The sequence below is a fragment of the Rhinoraja longicauda genome, chromosome 44, assembly GCF_053455715.1.
Source record: "Rhinoraja longicauda isolate Sanriku21f chromosome 44, sRhiLon1.1, whole genome shotgun sequence".
Lineage (NCBI taxonomy): Eukaryota > Metazoa > Chordata > Chondrichthyes > Rajiformes > Arhynchobatidae > Rhinoraja > Rhinoraja longicauda.
In genome coordinates this window covers 58,426-80,796 of record NC_135996.1, presented here as the reverse complement: position 1 = coordinate 80,796, position 22,371 = coordinate 58,426, and the positions used below count along the sequence as shown (strand labels likewise).

General features: G+C 46.7%; 1 protein-coding gene across 3 annotated transcripts; it reads left to right on the top strand.

Annotated features, from left to right (window-relative positions):
* The first annotated feature begins 578 nt into the window (after positions 1–578).
* Positions 579–21,741, top strand: LOC144612376 (interferon-induced protein with tetratricopeptide repeats 5-like). Of its 3 annotated transcripts, none has more exons than XM_078431960.1 (3): positions 579–644; positions 2,452–2,546; positions 20,047–21,741. In XM_078431960.1, exons 2-3 carry the CDS (start codon positions 2,530–2,532, stop codon positions 21,509–21,511), a joined length of 1,482 nt encoding a protein of 493 aa, XP_078288086.1. In that variant the 5' UTR covers positions 579–644; positions 2,452–2,529; the 3' UTR covers positions 21,512–21,741. The 3 variants fall into 3 exon arrangements, 2 of the variants coding, with proteins under 2 accessions (XP_078288086.1, XP_078288087.1); XR_013549658.1 differs by lacking the exon at positions 20,047–21,741 and adding an exon at positions 6,858–10,280 and having other exon boundaries at positions 615–644; XM_078431961.1 differs by lacking the exon at positions 579–644 and adding an exon at positions 2,161–2,212.
* Positions 21,742–22,371: the final 630 nt, after the last annotated feature.

Sequence of the window (22,371 nt, the reverse complement as noted above, 5' to 3'; positions counted from 1 at the left end):
GGAGACAGGGGGAGCGCGGGGTATGGGGGGGACAGAGGGAGCGCGGGGTGTGGGGGAGACGGGGTTGCGGGGCCCGGGCGGGAGGGTAGACGGTGGATGGACAGGGGAGGCGGAGAGGGGAAGGGGGAGATGGAAGGAGGGCACGGGGAGGGTGGGGTGCATGGGATAGATGGGGAGAGGGGTAGAGGGGAGCGTCGGCAGTGAGGGGAGGGGGCAGTGGGGAAGGTAGATGGTGAGGGGGCATTGGAGACAAGTATGGGGAAGGGCAGTTGTGGAGGGGAAGTGTAGTGGGGAGAGGTGGACGGGAGTCGGTGAGGAAGGCATGGGGGAGAGTAGATGGGGAAGGGGATGGTGGAGGGGCATGGGCAGATTCGATGGGGAAGGGGCGGGGGGTATGGTGGTGCACGGGGAGTGTGGTGGGGGAAGAGTACTGGGGAGGGGCATGGGGAAGTTGACGGGGAGAGGGCATGGGGAGGAGTGCATGAGGAAGGTAAATTGTAAATTTCCCTGGTGTGGGACGAATAAAGGAACATATTGGAACTGGGGAGGGGAAGACAGAGCGGGGGATCTGATATGAGGCTGGGGCGGTGGAGGGAACACAGACAAGATGGATTCAACAATGGCTGAATGGGAGATACCAGAGGGTAATGGTTGACAATTGTATGTCAGGTTGGAGGCCAGTGTCTAGTGGAGTGCCCCAAGGATCTGTGTTGGGTCCACTGTTGTTTGTCATTTACATTAATGATCTGGATGATGGTGTGGCAAATTGGATTAGTAAATATGCAGATGATAGTAAGATAGGTGGAGTAGTTGATAGTGAGGTAGATTTTCAAAGTCTACAGAGAGACTTGGGCCTTTTGGAAGGGTGGGCTGAACGATGGCAGATGGAGTTTAATGTTGATAAGTGTGAGGTGCTGCAATTTGGTAGGACAAATCAAAATAGGACGTACAGGGTAAATGGTAGGGAATTGAGGAATGCAGTGGAACAGAGGGATCTGGGAATAACTGTGCATTGTTCCCTGAAGGTGGAATCTCATGTGGATAGGGTGGTGAAGAAGGCGTTTGGTATGCTTGCCTTTATAAATCAGAGCATCGAGTATAGAAGTTGGGATGTAATGTTGAAATTGTACAGGGCATTGGTGAGGCCGAATCTGGAGTATGGTGTGCAGTTCTGGTCGCCAAATTATAGGAAGGATGTCGACAAAATGGAGAGGGTACAGAGGAGATTTACTAGAATGTTGCCTGGGTTTCAGCACTTAGGCTACAGAGAGAGGTTGAATAGGTTGGGTCTTTATTCTTTGGAGCGTAGAAGGTTGAGGGGGGACTTGATAGAGGTTTTTAAAATTTTGAGAGGGACGGACAGAGTTGACGTGGGTAGGCTTTTCCCTTTGAGAGTGGGGAAGATTCCAACAAGGGGACATAGCTTCAGAATTGAGGGACAAAGGTTTAGGGGTAACATGAGGGGGAACTTCTTTACTCAGAGGGTTGTGGCTGTATGGAATGGGCTTCCGGTGGAAGTGGTGGAGGCTGGCTCGATTTTATTATTTAAGAGTAAATTGGATAGGTATATGGATAGGAGGGGATTGGAGGGTTATGGTCTGAGTGCAGGTAGATGAGACTAGGTCAGGGAGAATGGTCGGCGTGGACTGGTAGGGCCGGACAGGCCTGTTTCCATGCTGTAGTTGTTATATGTTATATGTTATATGTTAACCCAATAGGTCCACATTGAGTGTGAATGGGCTCTTTTTATGTCCAGCTCTGGGTTATTCACGGTATACTCCTTGCCCATTAAAGCTCCAGGAGATGCTGCACTGCCTGAGGTGATCTGGGTCTGCTCTGCTCCAAGACATCTTGTTCTAATGTATGACATTGGGGAGACCACACCTGGAGAAATGTTCAGTTCTGCTTGCCCTGCTAAGGGAAGGGTGTCAGTAAACTGGAAAAGGTGGAAATAGATTGATGAAATGTTACCAGGACTGGAGGGTTTGAGGAATATGGAATATGGAGAGGCGGTGACTGCTTTCTGGGGAGAGTAAGGTCCAAGAGGTGATGTTGTACTGGTTTATTAAATCAGAAGAGGCATCGATAAGGTGAACTGCACATACTTTTCCCCAGGGAAGGAGTGTATGAAACTTGGGTGCATTGTTTAATGTGAGAGGGGAAAATTTCAAGAGGTTTTGAGGGAACAAGTTGCCAGAGGAACATGGCAGAGGTGAGTACGATTACAAAATTGAAAACCTATTTGGATGGGGACATGGAGTGGAAAGATTTGGAGGTGTATTGGGCAGGTGCAGGCGAGTGTGACCAGTTAGATCAGGCAAGTTGGTCAGAATGGATGAGTTGGGCCAAAATGCCTGTTTCTGTACTCCAGATTCCAGAACAATATGTCTATTTTTGGCATTTAGATCTAGTTGCCCAATCAGTCTTTGATTGATGTTGCATTTGTTACAGAAAGCTAACGGACTGAGACTCTCTGTGTCAGAGACAGAGAACATCTGGTGAAGAACCACAGGGAACATTGAGCAACAGATGCAAGCAAAGCTGAGGTGAGAGGGAGCTGGGACTCGGAGAGTGTATGTGTTCCCTCTGGCCTTGGTTCCCAGTGAGATATCACCATCCACTTTAACTGTCTGATTTTAAATCCTCCAGTCCTGTCTACAATACTCTGATACGCTTTGCTCTGGAATCATCAAGCCACTCTATCCTTTCATGTAAAAACACCAAAAAGGCAGGAGTAGCTTATCTTTCTCCTTCATATGATCATGACTAATCTGCCGCAGGCCTCAATTCCTTTCCTGTGTGTACTGCTCGTAGCTCTCAATTCCCCAATCTTTGAAAAATCAATATTCTTCTTCCTTGCCTCCACTGATTTCACCTCTACCACCCTCCATGGTGGATAATTCACCGTGCTCTCTCTGAAGAGCTTCATGCACAATACAAAAAGCTTTCAATGGCTACCCCATTATGGTGTAACTGTAACCGTAGATTTATAATCCGATACAGCATGGAAACAGGTCCTTTGGGCCAACTTGTCAATGCTGACTAGGATGCCATTTTGGGCTAGGCCCATTTTCCTACATTTGGCCCATTGCCTTCTGAACCGTTCCTATACATGTATCTCATGAACTCCTATAGTGTCGTAAACAGGTGCTTTGGCCCAACCTGCCTCTTGTGTTCCTATTAATTGTTCCCCCCTCACCATAAACCTGTGCATTTACCCTGTCCATTCCGCTCATGATCTTATGCAGCTCTATAAGATCACCCCTAATACTTCAGTGCTCCAAGGAATAAGGTTCTAGCCAGCTTAACCTCTCTCTAAAGCTCAGGCCCTCAAGTCCAGGCAACATCCGTGTAAATCCTTTCTGCCCCTGTTCTAGCTTAACAACATCTTTCCTATAACAGGGTGACCAAAGCTGAACACAATCCTCTAAATCTGGCCTCACCAATGTCTTGTTTAACTGTAACAATACCTCCCAACTCTAATACTCAATGTTCTGACTGATGAACGCCAATGTGTTGAAAGCCTTCCTGACCATCCTATCTACCTGTGATGCCATTTTCAAGGAACTATGTCCCCCTCCCCAACTGCGGCATGTCACCCGTATTTAATCGTGACTCATAGATCGCATCCAGGGCACCTGCAATTTCCTCCCTAGTTTCCTCAGACACAACTGATGAGGCTCAGGAGATTGGTCTATCTTAGAAACATAGAAAAATAGGTGCAGGAGTAGACCATTCGGCCTTCAAGCCAGCACCACCATTCAATATGATCATCTAAAATCAGTACCCCACTTCTGCTTTTTTCCCCATATCCCTTGATTCCTTTAGACCAAAGAGGTAAATCCAACTCGCTCTTGAAAACAACCAGTTAATTGTCCTCCACTGCCTTCTGTGGCAGAGAATTCCATTGATTCACTACTCATCACAACCCCTTATTCTTAAACTGGGACCCCTGGTTCTGGACTCCCCCAACATCGGGAACATTTTTCATGCATTTAGCCTGTCCAATCCTTTAGACAATAGACAATAGGTGCAGGAGTAGGCCATTCAGCCCTTCGAGCCAGCACCGCCATTCAATGCGATCATGGCTGATCACTCTCAATCAGTACCCCGTTCCTGCCTTCTCCCCATACCCCCTCACTCCGCTATCCTTAAGAGCTCTATCCAGCTTTCTCTTGAAAGCATCCAACGAACTGGCCCCCACTGCCTTCTGAGGCAGAGAATTCCACACCTTCACCACTCTCTGACAGAAAAAGTTCTTCCTCATCTCCGTTCTAAATGGCCTACCCCTTATTCTTAAACTGTGGCCCCTTGTTCTGGACTCCCCCAACATTGGGAACATGTTTCCTGCCTCTAATGTGTCCAATCCCCTAATTATCTTATATGTTTCAATAAGATCCCCCCTCATCCTTCTAAATTCCAGTGTATACAAGCCCAATCGCTCCAGCCTTTCAACATACGACAGTCCCGCCATTCCGGGAATTAACCTAGTGAACCTACGCTGCATGCCCTCCATAGCAAGAATATCCTTCCTCAAATTTGGAGACCAAAACTGCACACAGTACTCCAGGTGCGGTCTCACCAGGGCCCGGTACAACTGTAGAAGGACCTCTTTGCTCCTATACTCAACTCCTCTTGTTACGAATGCCAACATTCCATTGGCTTTCTTCACTGCCTGCTGTACCTGCATGCTTCCTTTCATTGACTGATGCACTAGGACACCCAGATCTCGTTGAACTCCCCCTCCTCCTAACTTGACACCATTCAGATAATAATCTGCCTTTCTATTCTTACTTCCAAAGTGAATAACCTCACACTTATCTACATTAAACTGCTTCTACAAGATCCCCTCTCATCCTAAATTTCAGTGAATACAAGCCTAGTCGACCCATTCTTTCATCGGGTCAGTCCTGCCATCCATCCCGGGAATAAACCTGCGCTGTACTCCCTCAATGGCAATAATGTCCTTCCTCAAATTTGGAGACCAAAATTGCGCACAATACTCCAGGTGCGGCCTCACCAGTAGGCAGTTGCTCCTATACTCAAATCCTCTCACCATGAAGGCCAGCATGCCATTAGCTTTCTTCACTGTCTGCTATACCTGCATGCTTACTTTCAGTGACTGATGTGCAAGCACCCAGGTCTCGTTCCTCCTCCCCTTTTCCTAATCTGGAACCATACAGATAATAATCTGCCTTCCTTTTCTTGCCACCAAAGTGGATAACCTCACATTTATCCACATTGTACTGCATCTGCCATGTATCTTCCCACTCACCCAACCAATCCAAGTCACCCTGCAGCCTCATAGTATCCTCCTCGCAGATCACACTGTCACCCATCTGCAATAACGTCATATGTGTTTGGAGATTCTGTACTTCCATGACCATGATACTAACTGGTCTCAGACACTTCTGTTGACTGTCACAAGTTCGCTGGTCCTGATGTGTTTATCCATGGTAAAAACAGAGGCAAAATACTAATTGAAGATCTTGCTCATCCAAAGGGATTCCAAAGGGGTCTCATTTTCTCTCTGGCTACCCTTTTTCTGTTAATGTGCATAGAATCTCTTGGGATTGTCCTTAATGTTATTGGCCAGAGCTCGCTCCTGTTCCCTTTTTCCTCCTGATTTCCTTTTTTAGCGTGCGCCTCTGTCCCCAAAATTCCCAGCGGCATATACCTGCCCCCTGGTTATTTTTGATGACTTTTCCACTATATCAAATAATGCAGGTCTTGTTTAGTTGCTCGTGTCAGGACAACCCTCTCATCCCAGATCAGGTCAGGTCGACTGTATTGTCATACGCATATGTACGGTGAGCAGCATCATAGGTACATGGACTCGAGCAGCAAAGATAAACATTAATTATATACAAATCACACACACATTTTGCAAGAACGAAAAAAAGATTTTGTGAAAAAGAGGCATTAGTAGTCAATAGTCAATTTATTTGTCACATACACATAAATGTGCAGTGAAATGAAAAATCACCCGCAGTTCAACAATAAGACCAATAAAAATAAGCAATAAAAATATGCAATAACACATACAATCATAAACCAACACCAAACAAAAAGAAACATCCATCACAGTGAGTCTCCTCCAGTCACCTCCTCACTGTGATGGAAGGCCAGAATGTCTTTTTCTCTTCCCCTGCCGTCTTCTCCCGCGGTCAGGCTGTTGGAGTTGCCACATCGGGGCGGTTGGGGCTCTCGACATTGAAGCGCCGCGCCGGATGGTTAAAGGTCCGCGGCGGGCCGACTCAAGCCCCGTGATTCGGGGCGGGCGAAGACGCTGTTGCTGCCGCTGCCGCTGCCGGAGCTCCCGATGTCGGCCCCCACCCTGCGGGCTTCCGACATCCAGGCTGCCCGCGCCGAAGCCTCCGGGGACGAGTCGCAGCACCCCCGCAGCATCCGAAGGCAGCCAGCGCCGCAGGTGGTGAGTCCGGGCCGCGGGCTCTGTGAACCAGAGCCCAGGTGGTCCCAGCCGGAGGCCGCCAGCTCCAGGTGCATGGCCGGTGGTAGGTGGAGCCCGCCAGCTCCAGGTGCATGGCCGGTGGTAGGCCGCAGCGGGAACGGAGACACTACACAGAAAACAAAGGTCGGGTCTCCGTTCGGGAGAGACACTTTTACAGTTCCCACCTCCCCCCTCCACATAACACACAACCACAAACACTACATCATATCTAAACTACAATTAAAACAAAAACAACATAAAACACAAAAGACAAACGGACTGCAGGCAAGCCGCAGCTGCGAGGGCAGCGCTGGCTCCTCCTTCTGAACATAATTGTATGAGAAATGCCCAGGAATTTGGCAAGTGAATCTCTTGGACTCTAATGTAAATGTGCTTTCTTACATAGCGGTTCAAATCCTATATATAGAGCTCCAGGTGTATCCACTGGATGAATTTAAATGAGAGACCTCTTGGGGCTAGCGGACTCAATGGATATGGGGAGAAGGCAGGCACGGATTACTGAATCTGGATGAACAACCATGATCACAATGAATGGCGGTGCTGGATCGAAGGGCTGAATGGCCTCCTGCACCTATTTTCAATGTTATGCCTACCAGACATGATAAGTAGGCAGAGAAAAGATCACCCAATCAGGCCGGGTCTGATGAATGCAGTGACAGTTGCTAACCTGCTCTGGGCTTGTAATTGGATCCAGGCATTTCCGCCTCCGGCACACTGGAATATCATCGTCATCATTTCTTGGGGAAGCTAGTTTCACTTTCGAGGTTAAGTTTCTATTCATCATCAGGAAATGACTTTCAGTAAATCATTGCCTGCAACACCCTTCTCAATCGACTCCACATCAAAAGTGCAGCTAAAGCTGTGAAAAGAAATTCAAAGAGCTTTGTATCTAATGAACACAATGTGGTACAGAACTCTAATTCCTTCTGTATAAAGTTTATGTGTTAATCATTGTTTGTTTGAAAGTATGTGTAATGTATTACATGTAATTGGTACTAAATGTTTAGAGATATGTCATTAAGTGGCTGGACGTGTAGAAAGAAGGTTATTTTAAGCTGATGAACTTTCATTATAGAAAAGTATCTTATCTCCTATCTGGCGAAATTGCAGCCAGTCTTCAGAAAGCAAATTGTTTTTGTTATTCAGACTTCTTGCAAGTGTAATACTTTCTCTGTCATTGTGGTTACATATGTGTACCAGTTGTCATATGGACAAAGTAGGCCTTTCGATCCACCATCTTCATGCTGACCATCAAGTATATCTATTTAAAGACAATCAAACCATTCCTTCTCACCAGAGATGCTGCCTGTCCTGCTGAGTTAGGCCAGCATTTTGTGTCTACCATTCCCGACTACAACAGGGAGTGCAGAAGGTGAAAGGAAAGAGAGTGCAAATTGAACGTCTCAATTTAGAGCAGCACAGTAGCGCAGTGGTAGTGTTGCTGCTTCACAGCGCGGGAGACAAGGGTTCATTCCTGACCATGGGTGCTGTCTATACAGTGTTTCTATGTTCTCCCTGTGACAGCTTGGGTTTTCCCCAGGTGTCATAGAGTCATGGAGGTATACAGCGTGAAAATAGGCTCTTGGCCTATCTTACCCCCGCCGACCAATATGTCCCATCTACACTAGTCCCACTTGCCTGCATTTGGCCCATATCCCTCTAAACTATCCTGTCCAAGGTGTCACAAAATGCTGGAGTAACTCAGCAGGTCAGGCAGCATCTCAGAAGAGAAGGAATGGGTGACGTTTCGGGGCGAGACCCTTCTTCAGACTGATGTCAGGGGGGCGGAACAAAGGAAGGATATAGGTGGAGACAGGAAGATAGAGGGAGAACTGGGAAGGGGAGGGGAAGAGAGGGACAGAGGAACTATCTAAAGTTGGAGAAGTCAATGTTCATACCGCTGGGCTGCAAGCTGCCCAAGCGAAATATGAGGTGCTGTTCCCCCAATTTCCAGTGGGCCCCACTATGGCACTAGAGGAGGCCCATGACAGAACGATCAGACTGGGGGTGGGATGGGGAGTTGAAGTGCTCAGCCACCGGGAGATCAGGTTGGTTAAGGCGGAATGAGCGAAGGTGTTGAGCAAAACGATCGCCGAGCCTGTGTTTGGTTTCGCCGATGTAAAGAAGTTGGCATCTAGAGCAGTGGATACAATAGATGAGGTTGGAGGAGGTGTAGGTGAACTTCTGTCTCACCTGGAACGACTGTTTGGTTCCTTGGATGGAGTTGAGGGGGGAGGTAAAGGGACAGGTGTTGCATCTCTTCCGGTTGCAGGGGGAAGTTCCCGGGGATGAGGTGGTTTGGGTAGGAAGGGACGAGTGGACCAGGGAGTTACGGAGGGAACGGTCTTTGCGGAACACAGAAAGGGAAGGGGATGGGAAGATGTGGCCAGTAGTGGGGTGCCGTTGGAGGTGACCGAAATGTTGGAGGATGATTTGTTGGATTATGCTGGCTGATGGGGTGGAAGGGATGGGAATCTGGATGAGAATAATCCTTGCCAGAGCAAGGATTCAGAGTTCAAGTATATTAGTCCCAATATGACCAAGAGTTAGAGGTCATTTGGTGCCATTTAAATTAACATTGTTTGCACACCTCTGGATCGAGTCTCTTCTAAAATGTTAAGCGTGAGGGCATTTGTGCAGGATAATGCAATTTCTGTGGTAAATGCAGCTGTCTCTGCTTAAAACATTTGGTGTGTAAAACAACACTGAACCATAACATAATATCAAAAGAGAAATATAACAAGAACAAGGTCAGTGACCAGTCTTGTGACTAGTGGTGTGCCTCAAGGTTCGTTGTTGAGCCCATTTTTCGTTTGTCATTTCCATCAATGATTTTGATAAGAACGTGCAAAGCATGATTAGGAAGTTTTCAGATGACACTAAGGTGGGTCGTATTGAAGTAAGTGAAGATGGTTGTCAAAATTTGCAGCAAGATCTTGATCATTTGGGCGGGTGAGCTGAGGAATGTTTGATGGAATTTGAAACAGAGAAGTGTGAGATGTTGCATTTTGGAAAGACTAATAGGGGCAGGACCTACACAGTGAATGGTAGGGCTCTGGGAAGTGTTGTCAAGCACATGGATCTCAGAGTGCAGGTACATCGTTAGTTGAAAATGGCATCACAGATAGATGGGGTGTCAGAAAGGCCTTCATCAGAGTATTGAGTACAGAAGTTGTGAGGTCATGTTACATTTATATAAGACGTAGGTGAGGCCACATTTAGAGTGGAGGAAGGAACGACAGAGGCTGGTTTACAGACAGACACAGAGTATTGTGTTCAGTATTGGGCACCATGTTGTTGAAAAAATGGTTTCAAGCTGGAAAGGGTGCAGAGAAGATATACAAGGATGTTGCTCGGAATTGAGGACCTGGGTTACAGGGACAGGTTGAGCAGGCGAGGCTTCTATTCCTTGAAGCACAGGTGGATGAGGATGGTCTTATAGAGGTGTACAAAATCATGAGAGGAATAGTTCAGGTAAATGCACAGAGTCTCTTGCCTGGATTAGCAGAATCGAGCAGCAGAGGACATAGGTTTAAAGTGAAGGGGGGAAATATTTAAGAGGAACCTGAGGCGTAACTGTTGATGCAAAGGGAGGTGGGGGATGGGACGAGCTGCCGCTGGAGGAAGTTGAGGCTAGTACTATCACATAGTTTAAGAAACATTTAGACAGGTACATGGATAGGACCTGGGGAAATTTATATGTATACAAATTGTACATTAAAAAGTAAGGTGTAACATTGTTTATTACCCTTATTTTTGCTAATGGTATGTTGTTTATGGTATGTTGTTGTACACTTCAGGGCAGGTGTAACCACTTTTGTCCTCTGGAGTAAACCAGTTTTTCCAGGTCTCCTTTAATCCCCTAATTCTTTCTCTCCACCACCCACTTAGAACTGTAATAACACGTCCCCTTTAAGGTCCACCTACTCTCCTGGCCACGAGCAAATGAGCCACATCCATGTCCAATTCAGGATCATTTGTCCAATTAACCCAGTCCTGCTGAACTTCCCCTTACAAACCACGCAGCTCAGAGGGGATGAAGCCACAGGAATGGTTCTAGATATCATCTCGCTTTGTCTCTAGAAATAAAGCCCATTGGATGAGTTCACCTGTGTGCTATGGTGTGCGTGTGCCCGTGGTGTGCATGTCCCTGTGCCTGTTCATATGTCTGTGCCTATGCGTGTGCGTTCATTATTGATCCGGAGTCATGACAGAAACCACATTACTGGAGAATGTGGGCAAGAGTGCACTGCCTCCTCACACAATGCAGGGACAGATCTGCGGATTGTGTGGTAATGGATCATTATCTAGGGCCAGCTGGTGTTCAGTGGCACAGCAGGCCCCCCAAACCTATGAGGAGATTATTGTCTGTGTTGAATGAGTCCAAACTCTATGAGCCCTGGCTTCGGGTCCCTGCATGAGCAAAACCCTGACTCCACCCTGGAGGGAGGTGGGGCGCTGACTGGCTCAGGAAGGAGGAGATGGCAGAAGTGCCTCCCATAACCAGACCTCGAAGACGAGCCAAAGTCTGCAGACCCAGGACACCCCTTGACCCAATCCAAATTATGGCTGGCAGGTTGCACCATCCATGGGGGCCAGAAGAAAGGACAACCACCCTGAATGTACACCCTCTAATGGCCAACCTACATTAGCTTTATTAGACTTGACCAGTTACATTACTCTGGTCCGGCTAGAACTGTTACCTACAGGCAAGTAGATATCTGAGATTCTCCCACTGACATGTGCATGGTGATATACGCCAAGTTCCAGCTGCCTGTATATGTATTGCCATGAAGCACCACAGCTGGTCACTCACTGTAGGGGTGGTTAAAGACACCTGGTTCCACTCCTTGTTATGTGACTCAGGATTGGATCACCTGTTCAACAGCCACAGGAAGGTCCAAACCTCACGTTCTTCGAGTAGAAACCCTGGGAGCCTGGTTTGCACCCAGTGTATCTTTGGGACCCACAGGCCAGAGATAAGCAGAATGAAGAGAAGAGAATGTTGGTTAGACAGGTTTGTGAGTTTGAAGCAGAGCTGGAGGATGAATGGAAGCAGTGTGTACAAGGAAGAAGCTGGAGATGGACCTCAAAGGTCTAAAAGCACAAATTGAGGCTGTGAATAAAAGTTGTGATAAGACATTTAAACAACTTTGTAGTCTTCAGGCACAGATGAAAGACCACCAATGTGAGCTGGGAGAGGCGTGTCTGAAGAAGGGTCCTGAAAAGTCACTCATTCCTTCTCTCCAGAGATGCTGCCTATCCCACTGAGTTACACCAGCATTTTGTGTCTACCTTTGAGCTGGGAGAGGCTTGTATTTCCAGGGAGGAGATCTTCACTCTAAGAAGAATGAAAAGAAGCTGAAGAATCTCGAGGCAGAAATCTTGCAGCTTCATGATGAACATGCTGCTTCGAAGAAAGACGCATGGAACCCCAGGAGTCCTGAACCCCTAAGGGTTTGAGGGACAACAATGCAGGTTGAAACTCAGAGCTTGTAGTGAGCACAGCGCTAGACAGAAGAGTGAAAATGCAGGGCAATGGTGGAAGCACATCTTGAGAATGTTGTTATCCTCTCCCGCCCTTTGGTCGGACCTGCTACAAATCCTGGGATTATCGCTAAGGAGGGAGAATGGGATTTCATGTTCCCATTAAGGTACCCTCATCTCCCGGCCACAGGCGAATGAGAAAAAGTGAAGTCCAATTAAGTGTCATTGGACCAACTACCCCCATCCTACTGACCAAACCCTTATTAACCCTGGAGTGTAGAGGAGAAGGAGAAGAGGAAACTGTGGGGTTAGTTCTATACCCTTTTGTTTTGTTTCTGGAAATAAAGCTTCTCGGGTGAGTTCACCTTGCAGTGTGTGCCAATGTATTCTTTAATGATCTGGCATCATGACTGATGCCACAGAACATAGGACAGTACAGCATAGGAGCAAGCCCTTCAGCCCACAATGAACTGATCTCATCTGCCTGCACATGATCTATATCCCATTATTACCTGGACTTATGCCTGTCTAAAAACATCTTCAACACCACTATCATAACTGGCTCAACCATCACCCCTGGCAATGCGTTCCACACCCCCACTCATCTCAATGTAAAAAAACCTTTCCTCGCACATCTGCATTAAATTTTCTCCTGACCTTGTAGTTATGTCCTGTAGGTTTGGACATTTTCACCCTGTGGAAAAGGTTCTACCCTATCTATGGCTCTCCTAGCTTGATATATTTCTATCAAGTCTCCCCTCAACTACTGGCGTTCCCGAAAATGCAATCCAAGTTTATCCAACTTCTCACTGCATCTGAAACTGTGTAATGCAGGCATCATTCTGTTAAACCTCTGCACCCTCTCCAAAACCTGCACATCTTTCCTGTAATGGAGCGACCAGATCTGCACGCAATTCTCCAAATGCAGCCTAACAAATGTCCTATAGAGCTGCATCATGACTTCCTGACTCTTATATTCAGGGCCCCTAGCAATGAAGGCAAGCATACCATACTCCTACTTTACCATCATATTCATTTGTGCTGCCACCTTCAATGAGCTTTGAACTTGGACTCCAACATCCGTCTGCACATCAATGCTGTTCAGGGTCTAGCCATTACTTGTCTCCATCTACCATTTCTTTGAAGATAGACACAAAATGCTGGAGTAACTCAGCAGGACTTTTAATGGCGCGGTCCAGTCCAGTCGCCGTCGTGGTAGCTCTGCGGGAACTGTGCGTTTTAAACTGGTATGTTTACTTTAAAATTATCCCTAAGTGCTCTAGCGTGTGCTAGCACTTAGCATTAACCAATGTACGACCGGGAAACGCTCGTAAAATTAAACTCGAGCGCTACAGGAGCACTATTAAACAGAAATCTACTCACCGATATACCAATAGAGATCATCAAAGGAGCGCACCGCGGCAGCAGCAGCAGTGGGAGCGCAGGTCAGTGGGAAAGTCGGAAAAAACACCGAGGGAAGCGAGGGGGGATTCGGAACAGGCTCAGAACCCAAGCCTTACGTCCACCTCTGCCCAGCATACTTCTGGCCAACGTCCAGTCCCTGGAGAACACGCTGGATGACCTGAGGGCAAGAATCAGATTCCAGAGGGACATAAAGAACTGTAACATCCTTTGTCTGACCGGAACATGGCTGACCCCGCTGGTGCCTGACCAGGTGATCTGCCCATCCGAGTCCTTCACTGTTTTCCGGGCGGACAGAACGGAAGAATCCGGGAAATCCAAGGGCGGAGGAGTCTGCTTCTTGACCAATAATAACTGGTGTAATCCTGGGAATATTAAGACGCTTTCTCGTTCCTGCTCGCCGGACCTGGAACATCTAACTATCCTATGCCGACCATTCTACCTACCCCGGGAGTTGAGCTCGGTGATCATCACAGCCGTCTATATCCCACCGCATGCGGACACCGACGTGGCACTGTCCACCCTACACGATGTGTTGTGCAAACACCAAAACAAGAACCCTGATGCGGCTGTGCTGGTGGCTGGAGACTTCAATAGGGGAAATCTCAAAAAGGTCATGCCCAACTTCTACCAACACATCACGTGTGTAACCAGGGGGGAAAGAACTTTGGACCACTGCTACACGCCGTTCAGGAAAGGCTACAAGGCCGTTTCTCTCCCTCCTTTTGGGAAATCTGACCACGCTGCCATTTTCCTGCTGCCGGAGTACAAACAACGGATAGTACGGGAAGCGACAGTGACGAGGGATGTAAAGCGGTGGGCTGACCATTCAGAGGCCATGCTGCAGGATGCACTGAGCGATGTCGACTGGAACATGTTCCAAGAAAGTTCCAGAGACGTAAATGAGTTTGCGGAAGCGGTTACGGACTTCATTGCCACAATAGCCGATACCATCATCCCCACGGTAAGGGTCAGTATCTTCCCTAACCAAAAACCCTGGGTGGACAGGTCTGTTCGCGTGGCCTTGAATGCTCGCACCGCTGCTTACAACTCCGGCCTGGCATCCGGCAACATGGACGAGTACAAGGGAGAGTCCTACCGACTGCGAAGGGCAGTGAAGGATGCAAAAAAGAGGTACCGGGACAAGATGGAGTCACAGATGGAGCAGCAGGACACCAGGCACCTTTGGCAGGGGCTACGGACTATAACTAGCTACAGGTCCAGCACCCCCTCAACCGGAAGTGCCGGCTCCTCCTTAGCTGATGACCTGAACTCTTTTTACGCACGGTTTGAGACGGGTAACACCACCAGCTCGCCGTCTAAAAACAGCACCGAAGGGGCGCTGGCTAGCGAGGCTGGAGGGGGATCCACCGCCGGGGATGTGCACACATTCTCGGTGTCCGAGCATGAGGTGAGGTGGGCTCTGACGCGTGTGAACACGAGGAAAGCTGGAGGCCCAGATGGTATATCTGGGCGAGTACTAAAGTCTTGTGCTACTCAGCTTGCTCCAGTGCTCACCACAATATTCAACCTCTCCTTGGCAAAGTCCGTGGTCCCTGCATGCTTCAAAAGATCCATCATTGTACCGGTGCCAAAGAATGCCTCTCCAGCGTGTTTAAATGACTACCGACCGGTGGCCCTCACCTCGGTTGTCATGAAATGCTTTGAGAGGCTAGTCAAGAAGCACATCTGCGCCCTCCTTCCTCGCAACATGGACCCACTACAGTTCGCATACCGTCCGAACAGGTCCACGGATGATGCGGTCTCCCAGGTTCTACACACCGCTCTCTCTCATCTGGACAGCCAGGGGGGCTATGTGAGGATGCTGTTCATTGACTTTAGTTCAGCATTCAACACAATAGTCCCCAGCAGACTGGTTGAGAAGCTGCTGGAACTGGGGCTTAGCACCCCTCTGTGTGCCTGGGTCCTGGACTTTCTCACTGCCAGGCCCCAAGTGGTCAGGATGGGGGAACACACATCTAGCTCCCTCACCCTGAACATAGGATCCCCCCAGGGCTGCGTCCTTAGCCCCCTACTGTACTCCCTGTACACACATGACTGTAGGGCCAGGTTCAGCTCAAACTCCATCATCAAGTTTGCTGATGACACTGTGGTGGTGGGCCGGATCTCCAACAACGATGAGAAGGCCTACCGCGAGGAGGTGGCTGATCTGGCACTCTGGTGTCAGGACAATAGCCTCCTCTTGAATGTCATTAAAACAAAGGAGCTGATTGTGGACTTCAGAAGGGCTAAACATCCAAGGATGTACACGCCACTGGAGATAAATGGGTCTATTGTGGATAGGGTGAGCAGTTTCAAATACTTGGGAGTCCGCATCGCAGAGGATCTGACGTGGGCAACGCACATTGCCGCACTGGTGGGTAAGGCTAAGCAGCGCCTTTACCACCTTAGACAACTGAGGAAATTCAGAGTGTCGCTGAGGATCCTTCATTGCTTCTACTCTGGGGCTGTAGAGAGCATCCTGTCCGGCAACATTACAGTCTGGTTTGGGAACAGCTCTGCCCAGGACAGGATGGCCCTGCAGAGAGTAGTGCGTTCAGCAGAACGCACCATTGGAACTACACTCGTCCCCCTGCAGGACCTATACATCAGGAGGTGCAGATCCAGAGCAAGCAAGATCATGAGGGACCCCTGCCACCCCAGTAACGGACTGTTCCAGATGCTACGGTCAGGCAAACGCCTCCGCTGTCACGCTGTGAAAACGGAGAGGATGAGACGGAGCTTCTTCCCACAGGCCATCAGGACTGTCAACTTTGATAACCCCAGAGACTAAATTTTTGTCGACACTTTTTGTGCTATGTTTAGTAACTTATTAACTTTATTTATATGCTGTAACTGTAATTCTTTTTGTGCACAACCCGCAGGCATTGCCACTTTCATTTCACTGCACATCGAGTATGTGTATGTGACAAATAAATTTGACTTGACTTGACTTGACTTGGACTGGCAGCATCTCTGGATAGAAGGCATGGGCGACGTTTCGGGTTGAGACACCTCTTCAGACTGAGAGTTAGGGGAGAGGGAGACACAGAGATAAGGAAGGGTAAGATGTGTAAACAAGACATCAAATGAGATGCAGGTCAAGGAAAATGTAGAATAGATCATTGTTGGCCAGGAGAAGGTCACAACGAAGTATACCGAGAAACCATTTAATCAGGGACAGTCTGGTCAGAGAAGTAGGAAGGGAGAGGGATGGAGAGGGATGCAGAGAGAGGGAAAGCAAGGGGTGAAGAGGTGTCTCGACCTGAAAAGTCGTCTATGCCTTCTATGCAGAGATGCTGCCAGTCCTGCTGAGTTACTCCAGCATTTTGTGTCTATCTTCAAAGAAATGGTAGATGGACTTGAAGTTAGAGAGGTTAACATTCATACCACTGGGGTATTAGCTGCCCAAGCGAAATATTGAGGTGCTGTTCCTCCAATTTGCGCTGGGCTTCACTCTGACAGTGGAGGAGGCCCAGGACAGAAAGGTCAGTGTGGGAATGGGAGGGGGAGTTAAATTGTCTTTTGAAACCTATATATCAGGTACATTTAGACAGACTGAGCAGAGGTGTTCAGCTAAACAATCGTCGAGCCTGCACGTCACCCATCCCTTGTGCCTGTCCCACTGAGTTACTCTGGCACTTTGTGTTTATCATATCATATCATATCATATCATATCATATCATATATATACAGCCGGAAACAGTCTTTGGTATAAACCAGCACCTGCAGTTCCTTCCTGCCATTTCTTTGCCCATTTATGCAGCTGATTTATATCCTGTTGTATCTTTTGACAGCATTCCTCACCCTCGTAAAAGGACTGAGGAGAGAGGTTGGTTTATCTCTTTATTGAGGGTCTATGTTAATTGTTAACTGTATGTTTGTGTTGTCATTTGTGAGCGGAGCACCAAGGCACATTCCTTGCATACTTGGCCAATAAACTTATTCATTCATTCAGTCATTCATGTTATGGTGTAAGAAGCTGGGAGTATTACCGGACTATTGATGCAAGAGTTCAAATCCCACCACTGATTTTGGGAAGGTTACATGCTTTAAAGATTTGTAGCATAGGGAGGGATATGGATCATTTGCAGACAGATAAGTGTTTGACTTGGCATTATGTTCAAAACAAAAATTGTGGACTGAAGGACCTGTTCTTGTGCTATACTCTCCGATGTGACAATATCCATCCTGACAGTTTGTTCCACCTGTTCATCAGCTAATTTCTTGCCACAGCTGTGTAACTGCCTTGCAGTATGTCCAGAGAAGTGTAACACCTGTACTAATAGCCGTTTCAATAGTTTTTTTATTCGTGTCATCACACAACTGTTTGCCAATAGTGAGCAAATTTTAGTGCCACGTCGTTGGCCTCTGCAAGATCCTTCACAGTGCATGTGTCATGCAGCATGTCACAGCTCAGGAGATGTTCCATGGTCTGGAGGCCCCGTCCGCATTCGCAGTTTGCCGCATCTTCAGTATATCACCACTTCAGCATGTTCAATTAGTTCCTCCCCATGCCTGTGTGTTGAGACTGCACCAGGTTATCCACGGTTGGTCGGAACCTGGTGGGAGTTTCTCAGAGGGATCGATTGCCATGTGAAAGTCTTCCGGGGATTTCTTGAGTCTCTCCTCCCAGACTTTGAGCCTTCTGGACGATGCACTACAGTCCAGGGGATGGACAGATGAGAGGAAACTTCTGCGTTATTTCAAACGCTGAGTAGCAAAGGGTGGTCATGTTGGGGCGCCTTTCATCCTCTGATTGTCTGAGGCATTCTTTTTTGACTGGCTGTAGCTCTTCTGATTCCAGGAGGTGCAATGCCAGAGAGTAGGTAGATGCTGTCAGTTTTGGTAGGTTTCATGAATCCACTGATGCAGCGACAGCACAGGATCAATCTTCCTTGGATGAGCTGAGCGCTCCCATACTGCGCACGCATACTCGGCAGTGGAGAAGCAGAGACCCAGAGGTGTTGATCGAATGATTTTGGAATTTGCTCCCCATTTTGAGGTACTCAACTTGCTAAGAAGAGCATTTCTGGAACTAACTTTTCCTTTAAGCTTTGTCGGTCAGAGATCGATCAAGAGTCACGCTGAGATAGACTGGACTGTCACAGTGCTCCAACCACACCACACACTGTTTCAATAGTAATTCATGTGTAACTTTCCCCGTGGACAAGTGCAGAATTAGTTTCCCTCTGTGTGTTTAACCTACAGTAGTTGACCAGATGAGGAGATGCCTTTGAACTACATTTGTGACATAATTGAAGTCAGTGCTGATCAGAAGTGGTTCAACTACATTCACCAGTGTTCAACATTAGCACCAGTGAATTGTGCAGCATGGACCCCTAAAGATGAAGTTGCAACTCAAGGTTCAAATTCTGTTATAGATTTTTAAATTTCCTTTTGGAATCCATGCTCCTGCTTCTACTCTGCTGGATTCACCTTTCTAGAATTTCACTGCATCACAGTACAATATTTCAAAGTAGTGGTTTAAAGAACATTGTGTCTCCTTCGGCCATGGTGTAAATGGTTCTTCATCCTGCATGGCTGGTAAGAATTGGATGTTATAATGTTTAAGGACATATTTCCTTTGTTGAATCTCATCGAGTGATACAGCGTGGAAACAGGCCCATCTGCCCAACTTGCCCACACTGGCCAACATATCCCAGCCACACCAATCTCACCTGCCCGTTTTTGGCCCATGTCCCTCCAAACCTGTCCTTTCTGTGTACCTGTCTGACTGTTTCTCAATAGTTGGGATAGTCCCTACCTCAACTATGTCCTCTGGCAGTTTGTTCCACACACCCACCTCCATTTGTGTGAATAGGTCACCGCTTAGATTCCTATTAAATCTTTTCCCTTCCACCTTAAACCTATGTTCTCTGGTTCTCGATACACCTACCCTGGGCAAAAGACTGTGCATCTACCCGATCTATTCCTCTCATGATTTTATACACCTCTGTGAGATCACCTCTCATCCTCCTGCTCTCCAAGGAATAGAGTCCCAGCCGACTCAAACAGTCCCTTTAGCACAGATCTTCTGGTCCTGGCCGCATTTAGAAAATTGCATTCAGTTCTGGGCACCTTGTTGTAGGAAAGATATTTTCAAGCTTGAAAGGGTTCAGAAAAGGTTTACGAGGATGTTGCAGCTTTATTGGACTTTTTATTTGAAATTTTGCATACAATTCTCGTCACTCCATTACAGTAAGGATATGGAGGCTTTAAAAATGTGCAGATCAGGTGTCCCAGAATGTTGAACGGATCAGGGGATATTAATTATAAGGAGCATTTGGACAGACTTGGATTGTTTTCTCTGGAATGCCAGAGGCTTTGGGGAGTCCAAATATAATTATATAAATTTATGAGAGGCATATACAGGAAAAACAGTCAGTACCTTTTTCTCGGGATGGAAAAATCAAATACTAAAGAGCATAGGTTTAATGTGCAAGGGGCAAGATTTGAAGGAGATGTGTTGGCCAATTATTTTTATATTGAGGGTGATAAGAGATTGAAATGTACTGCCAGGGTTGGTGGTTGAAGCAGATATGATAGAGGCATTTAAGAGAGAGGCATATGAGAAAAGCGTCTAGCATGTCTGATCTGCTGACTATTTCTGAAGCGTTGGAGGTTGGCTGCGACCGATTTTCATGTGTTTTCTTCTCTTACAGCAAAACAGTGAGGGATTTAAAGAAGCTCGATCAGCTTCAGTGTCACTTCACGTGGGGCCCACAGAAGGATACCATTGACCTGGATGATATGATGTACAGATTACAAGATTCTATAGATCTGAATTTGAAGTATAAGGCCAGGTCCTGCAACCAATTTGCTTTTGTAAACTGCCTGCAGGGCAACTATGAAGAAGCTCTTGAAAATTTAAAGGAAGCTGAAAAGATTCTGAGGGAGAACCACAAAGATGCATTTGAAAGAAGAAGCATCATCACCTATGGAAACTACGCCTGGGTGCATTACCACATGGGACAACTGACCGAGGCCCAGTCCTACCTCGACAAGCTGGAGATGATCTGTAAACCGCTCACTGATGGCCCCCGCTACACAGCAATGATACCTGAAGTGTATGGGGAGAAGGGATGGTCATTGTTGAGATCGGCAGCTCAATACTATGAAGAGGCTATGGAATGTTTTGAGAAAGCTCTGGAAGAAGATCCCAATAACACAGACTGGATCATGGGCTACGCCACTGCTCTGTATCGTCTGGAACCAATTCCTGGAACCCCAGAGAAATGCACAAGGAGTCAGTGCGTGAAGCATCTGAGACGTGTGCTGGAGCTTGATCCAGATGAATCTTTGGCCATGGTGATGTTGGCCCTAAAACTGCAAGAGATCAAGCAAAAGGAGGAAGCAAATGAATTAGTTGAACGAGCCGTACAGAAAAGCCCTGATGTTCCAAAAGTGCTTCGCAATGCGGCAAAATTTTACAGACTAGAACAAGCTGTGGAAAGGGCAATTGAGCTGCTGAAAAAAGCATTAGGAATCACTCCACACAACAGTGTCCTACACGACCAAATAGGTATGTGCTATAGAGTGCAACTGCTTGAACTGTTGAAAAATAGATTGAGCTCTGATCCACAATATCTTGAATTTCAACAGAAAATGTTGTTGATCGAAAATTGCAAGCATCACTTTGGAAAGGCATTTGAACACCGTCCAAGGACAGCTATTAAATCACAACTAGATTATGCGGACATCTGTCTAAGAAATGGAGAGAATTCCAAAGCAGGGGAGGTCTACAGCAAACTGCTGGAGTTAGAGGGTATTCGTCCAGATAATATGCAGAGAATATGTTTACAGGCTGGCTTATTTCAACTGCAGAAGAGAAGGGCTGATTCAAATGCTGTCAAATTATTCCAGAAAGGACTGAAGATTAAAAATAACTCCAAAGCGTGGAAAATGTGTTATGAAAATTTGGACAAGTGGGTAGAAAGGACACTTTGCAGGGATCCACATGACAGCAAGGCACTTGGTGTCAAAGGGTTAATGTATCAGATGGACGGGGACAAGTCTAAAGCTATTGAATACTTTGAAAAGGCCTTGGAATTCGATCCCAGCAATGAAGTATATCTCAGTGCTCTATGTGAATTACGCCTTTCGTTTGAAGACCATCATGAACATTAAAAGATGCAACAATTTCACCTAAACCAAGAAAAATATGAGTGGGGTGTTTGTTTCTCTAATTATATTCTGTTCTCACCTTCTCCAAATTGGAACTGCACTCATGAATGTGCAATTTTTTAAGATAACCTTGTGTTAATACAATCCAACCTATGTGGATCTTTCAATAATAGTGACACTTTTGCTACACAGAGAGGGAGAAAGAGATAGAGAGAGAGAAAGTGCATGGCACACAGCACACTGACTAATCCAAAGTGCTTGCTTGTGACACTATAAAACAATGGAGACTTTTACCTCTGTCCAAGGTACAATGAGGAACACAACACATGTTGTGTTCTGATGTTCAACTTGGACATTGTCACCTTCAAATCATGCAATATTCATATTACATCCATCTTTATTAACATGACCGTTATCGCTACAATTGAAACTGGGTTGTAACATGCTAACGTAGTGCATGACATAGTTAAATCATGCGATCTAGATAGCGTGAACAGTTACAGAATGAGAAGCCTGTGGAAGCCATTTCAATAGATAGAATTATTAAAAGAGAACTCCGCCACAAAGTTCTTTATCTTGAAGATAGACTTCAAGGCAATACAAAATATAACATGGTTGTAGTGGTGTACAGGACTGAGTCTGAATACGACCCACGAGTGTTAAATATGTTTTAATCAGTTACCGAAGACTCAAATGTTCAACAAAAGATTACTTTGTATGTCACTCGATGCCAGTAAACACATTGCAAACTTAAATATTTATAACTGATTCAATCTGTTATTAACTTGTCACGTGCAATTCTGTTCTCTGTTGCCAAAGGACAAATGGCAATGGTAAAACAATAAAATAAGGTCAATAGAATA